This window comes from Cupressus sempervirens, chromosome 5, assembly GCF_028749045.1.
Source record: "Cupressus sempervirens isolate cs-2001-9-10 chromosome 5, ASM2874904v1, whole genome shotgun sequence".
Taxonomy (NCBI): Eukaryota; Viridiplantae; Streptophyta; class Pinopsida; order Cupressales; family Cupressaceae; genus Cupressus; species Cupressus sempervirens.
The window spans coordinates 272,488,987-272,495,250 of record NC_143122.1 but is presented as its reverse complement, the minus strand read 5'-3'; the positions used below and the strand labels follow the sequence as shown (position 1 = coordinate 272,495,250).

Sequence of the window (6,264 nt, the reverse complement as noted above, 5' to 3'; positions counted from 1 at the left end):
GAAGATCTCTATTAATGTAAATAATTGAACTTTACATCACAGCTATTGCTTCAGCTCTTCGAATACAATCTACAATGATCAACCTCCAAAACATATTTATAAAGTCTCAAAGGAAATGAACAGACAAATAATTTGGAAGGAACAATAATAAAATGAGCATAATAAAAAAGAGACAGTTAGACTTCACATATGCATCCAACACGTTGCCTATGATTCCACATTTTGGATATCTTAAAATCATGGGGTTCTGTAAAAAAAAATCTTAGAGCCATTTTGCCAAACAATTTACATACCCCGTCAAAGGTCTACCAAGGCAGTTGCGACTGCAATATATGACATGGATGTCCATACCATGCTCTAAAGCTCCCATTTTCATTCAAAGACACTGGTTGAAAGTTTTTTCAATTCCTATTCAACACAAGCATATTCTTATGTGTATCCTGCAGTCAAAACGTTCCAATATAATACGGCACTTATATTGGAGATAGCCGCTGCCTTGTGACACAACCACCTACCTTTAGTTCATGAACTACGATTTGGAGTTTCCCATTTTCAAGTAGCCAAGTGAAAACATTAGTTTGAAGGCAAATTTAATACTATTTAAACTCACCTAACTCCACTCACTCTTTCTCCAAAGTCACACGTAGGCGAACGAACGTATGAGCATGGGGTAAAATGTAACTTGTAAGTTTTAAAAATATTCGTTTTAGTTTAGCGTATAGACGATGCCCCAACTTTTCTATAAATTGACAACGTTTGTAGTAGATGAGGTACACTATGGCTTCTTCAGAGTCTTCCATGGAAGCGCATCTCGCACTCTATGAAATCACTCTTTTAGCAGCCAAGCCAATGGCCCTTCGGGCTGCTATTTTACTTAACATTCCTGACATTATTGCCATCCATGGTGGTGATAATCCCTTGAGTGTGGAGCAAATTACTTCACATATTTCTACTTCCACCAACAAACCTGCCCATACTGAGTACTTGTTTAGAATCATGAGGCTTCTGGCTTCCATGGGAATCTTCAAAGAAGAGAGCACAGTAGATCATGGTGACACTACCCAATACAAGTATGGTCTTACTACCCTCTCTAAGTTTCTTGTCAAAAATGGTGCCCAACAATCATGTGCACCTATTGCGTTGGCCATTAATGTAAAGTGTGTAGTAGATGCTTATCAGCATCTCCATGACTCTGTCATAGATGGTGTCCATCCGTTCACGAAAGCCCCTGGGATGAACTTATTTGAGTACATGAGCAACAATCCTGAGCCAAACAGGATTTTCAATGAGGGCATGGCTAGTGATACTGGCCCTTTAATGGCTTCTGTGGTGAAGATTTATGATGGGTTTAAGAGCTTCAAGAGTGTAGTGGATGTCGCAGGAGGGGTTGGCTCTACAATATCTTTAATTGTGAAAGAATATCCACACATTCATGGCATCAATTTTGACCTTCCTCATGTTATAAGTACTGCTGCTCCCACGCAAGGTCGGTAACAATCTTCTATCTTTAAACTTCCATAGATTCTCACCAATCAAGACTTGCATGTTAGCAATTATAACATTAGAAGGTGCTCACAAATACAATTTTTATTATTATTCATAGAGATTCAACATTGCAGGAATCGACAACGTGGAAGGTAATATGTTGAAAAAAATTCCTTCAGCAGATGCCATTTTTTTAAAGGTATTTTAACTTTCTAAAGTTTTAAGCTTTTTGTTTTTTTTTTTTTTTTTGAAATTGAAGTTAGGTTAAAGTTGAGTTTTCAAATGGCAGTCTAATGAAATGTTTCATTGTTATCTATATAGTGGATTTTGCATGATTGAGATGATGAACATTGTATAAAGTTCTTAAAGAATTGTTATGAGGCATTACCATATGATAGGAAGCTATTAATAGTTGACGTGGTCATTGAGAAGAAAGAAGGATTGAAGAGGCAAGCTGGATTAGTGTTTGATATCGCAATGATGGCTTCTTGCATAGGTGGAAAGGAGAGAATAGAGGAAGAATTTAAGGACTTGTTTGACCAAGGAGGATTCAAAAGTTACAAAATCTTCCAGTTACCCTTCCTTCAAACACTTATAGAAGTTTCCAAGTAATAAATGGAAATATGGGTTAAACAAGTGCCAAATAATAATAAATGAATAAGGCCTTGTATGTGACAAATCATTATGTTGTATGTGGTTTGATCCACTATACATAATTGAAAATAGTCAATATTTTATTTGTAGTTTCTTAATGAATAATAATAGGTTGGGATTTTTGTGTGTGACCAAAAAATTGTGTTGAATGTGGTATGGCCCAGTCACATAGCAATATATTATATGTATAAGTTAGCATTGTGAACGTGAATGACATAAACGAGTTATTTAGTGTTCATTTAAATATGTGCAACAATAAATTTTAAATCAAAATACAATAATGAAAAATTTAGTTATATGCAACAGGAGTAATTATTTGTGTAGATTTGATTTCCATACATTTTTAAATTAAATATATATATATAAAGACAATGTTCTATGTTTTATGATTTTGTGTAAAATTCATTATACACTTTTCATTTGAATTGTTTATTTTTAATTATATCTCTAATCTTAACCATATTACTATATTGTTTGAAGATTAAATAATGAAAAAGCTTTTTTATTTTCATGGGAAACATAGAATATAAAATATTTTGTATTCTTGGTAACATATTTATTGCCTTCATTATATAATCATGTTACCTAATCATTTAAATAGAAGTTATAAGTACAATTTTATAAATATTTGTAGAAAAAATAGTTTTTATAATTTCATCAAGAAATTTGTAAATAATAAAATATAAGTTGCAATGTCTTATAAAATGACTTTGACCCATTTCTTTAAGTTACAAATTTAATTTTATCAGTATATAATTTTAAAATGTTAAATTAAATAATTTTATGATATTTCTTCATATATTAATATAATTAATTATATAATACAACTACAAATAATGTTATAGTTAAATTAGAATTATGTTTAAATTTAGTATTAGGTCAGGCGATGTCAAATCTATAGTTTATAATTATGTTGATGAATATTGTTAGTAATGTAAAAAGAAACTTGAGACTAGAGTAGTAGATTGATAGTATGAAAATCTAAAATAATATTATGAAGATTTAAAATTTTCTTTGTTTGAACAATGCCACACTTGATTTCTTTGTGTTGATGTAGATGATTTTTACCTCATTCATTTTCTTTATTGTTGGAAATGCTTCCATCTAAATCATTGAAGTTCAAATTTTTCATATTTTCATTTGAATGGAAAAAATAGGAGATCTATTGTTGGCCAGCTGAGTGGGAGAAGAACCATTTGTGTTTATAATTGGAGGTTTATTGTTTTCCTCAATGTGCCAAATATAGCTCTGCAAAATTATTTGAAAGGCCTTATTGACTTGTGCCATTAAACCAGATTGTTTTCCTATATATCTTTATAGATATATATATATATATTTTTATTTATTTATTTATTTATTTTTATTTTTTTCCATCATATTTTACCAAACACAATTTAAGGTCATGTAATGGCTTAAGGTGGTGTGAAGAATATTTGATTTCAAAATAGACAGTTTGATTTCTATGCAAGATGATTGAATGTATGAAATGTGTGTCTATCATTCTCATTTTTCTTAAACAGGACTTTCTTCCATTACCACCCCTTACAAATTATGATTTTCAAGGTTGACAGTTCAATCTTGGTAAGAAGAAATGAAGGATTTCCTCTTGGGATCTTGGACACATTGTCTATCTAGTAAGAGATGTGCTTCGCATTGTGGATCCACAGGTGGTGCAAGACCGACTCAAAGAATAAGTATATATAATCATTAATTAGAAAACTAAAAAATTGAATAGGTATGATTATATTTAATACATGTAATTTATCATATTTAGATCATTATTTATCTATCATCATATCTATCTCATCCATTATTTAAAAAATTGAATAGGTGTGATTTTAGAGCGAAGAAATTTCCAGTGATTCCCAAGAAAATTCCAAGCGACTCCAAGTGATTTCAAGCAATTTTTAAAGTAGAAAATCTGTTTAGAATTTTCTTACACTTACGGAGCAGCAATGGCATCTAGGAGTAGTAGCGGCACCAAGGCAAAAAGAGGTTTAGAAATGCTAGTAAAGGGCACAAAATGGAAAGCGTCGAACTTCAAAATTGTTCTGACCATTGCAGAATCACTCGACCTTTATGGAGCTTAATCGCAAATTTCACCTAAGGTACTTCTTATCAATGATATTTGTACTCATTTCAAATGTTCTATTCAAGAAATTGGAAACCTAGAGATGGACAATTCCCTAGGAAAAATGAGTGTAGATGGCTCTCTGAAACCCGAATACAAGCATCTTGAAACCAAAGGTTTGACTCATATCTCGCATATGCCTAGAAGCTTCCAAACCAAATGGATTAGGTATATTTTGAGTCAGGTGCACAATGGGAAACTGTGGTTGGATTAGCCAGTGTTAATTACAAAGAAGATGATTCACAAAATCATAGATCTCCCTATACTCAGCAATGCAAAAACCACCAAAACCCTAGATCGAGAGGAGTTACAAAAGCAAACCCTAGCCGAGTGGGATGGTAGAGGTTTAAAGGTCACCACTGTATCAGATGTCGAACTAAGATTTGGCATTCATGTCATTGCCCACAAAATCTATAACTCTAGTTAATTGAATAGTGTACCTTGTGAAGCTGTTGATTTGGCTTTCAAAATTGTAAAGAAAAACCTTGAATTTGATCTGTCAAAATTATTGTTGAGACAATTGAATAAAAATATGGATAGTATAAGGACTTCAAAGAATAATCCTTGTAAATTCAGCTATCTATTGATCTGTCTATTTTTCTATGTTCAAAATTTCTTTCCATCAAAAGGAATAGTTGTATGAAGAAAAGACATTCCAATTTTGTATCAAATAAATGAGTTTGTAGCAAAAATGGGTGAAAATTTTGATAGCATTATGGACAATTATTTTGAAGATTTCAAGGAGAGAATGAATAACAGGTTCTGAATTCCACCAAAATTAGTTGAAGACTACAGAGATGATGTATGCTTTATGGTTGACTGTGATAAGATATACATTCATGCAGTTAGACCCCAAGTTACATGGGTAAAACCTCTTCATTATGAGGTAAATATTGATGAGGCCAAGGATATTATTGAAGCACTAGTGAATGAGCCAGTAGACCCAAGGCAACCAAACTTTGAAACATATGATGAGGCAAAGGCCAAAATTGAGCTTGAAATCAAGCTACACCAGGCCATAAGCAAAGGCAAGAGGAAGATAGCAAAATTAAAAATTGCTACCGGTCCTCTTATGCTTACTGAGGGAAAAGGTGAGGATGAAGAAGATGATGAAGAAGAAGAAGGAGAAGAAGAAAAAGAAGAACATGAATTAGAAGAGGAACAACCAAAGAAGAAAGGTAAGGTAACTATTACCAAACCTAAGAAAAAACCCATTGCAATATTCTCCAGAAGAACCAGAAAAGGAAAGTAGGAACCTATACTAGTCAAGCCTCCACCCACATTTGACGAAAGGCTTAAACAATTGGAAGAAGGAGCTGGCATCACAAATTTCAAGGCATTGAAATTTGAAACTAGAATTGATGCTGAGAAAATGCAAATTGAGGAACCGATACTCAATAAGATGGGTAAATGGAAATACTCCCCGGACCAGCTTGCCTCTCAAATCTCCAAAGAACTATTGGAGAGATTGCAACCAAGATGGGACTCAGCCACCCAAACGGTTAAAGACATATATGAGCAATCTCTGAAGAATCTTCTACCGAGTCTCATTGAAGCTGAAATAAAGGTAGCAATGAAAAACCATGAAGGTAAAATGATGATTAGATTTCACACATGTTTGATCTTAATTAAAGACATTGAGCATGTTGTAAGTGATGCAACAAACATGTGGAAGAACATCTATCATTTGCAAAAGCCCAATGAAGATCTAGTTGAGATCAAGGATGATGATAGTAGTGACGGTGATGATTTTGATAGCACTCCATCCATCACAGTTACTCCAGGAGAGTTGTATGCACTTATGGAAGAAAAAGGGGAAGAAAACAAGGAGGAAGAAGCAATTAAGGAAGAAGAAGATCCAGTTAAAATTGCAGCAGAAGTGATTGCGTCCCTTCTTCACTCTCCACCAAAGACTATTACATCCACTATGGAGACAGCTTCTATAAGTGAGATTGTGAGCACAATTGCCACATCGATTGCTCAATCTTCATCGA

The 6,264-nt window shown here is 33.2% G+C and overlaps 1 protein-coding gene across 1 annotated transcript; it reads left to right on the top strand.

Annotated features, from left to right (window-relative positions):
* The first annotated feature begins 777 nt into the window (after positions 1-777).
* LOC149555620 (caffeic acid 3-O-methyltransferase 1-like) lies at positions 778-2,377 on the top strand. The gene is made up of 3 exons (XM_089833664.1): positions 778-1,486; positions 1,620-1,684; positions 1,807-2,377. The coding sequence occupies exons 1-3, from the start codon at positions 778-780 to the stop codon at positions 1,822-1,824; spliced, it is 792 nt and encodes a 263-aa protein (XP_089689790.1). The 3' UTR covers positions 1,825-2,377.
* The last annotated feature ends 3,887 nt before the right edge of the window (positions 2,378-6,264 follow it).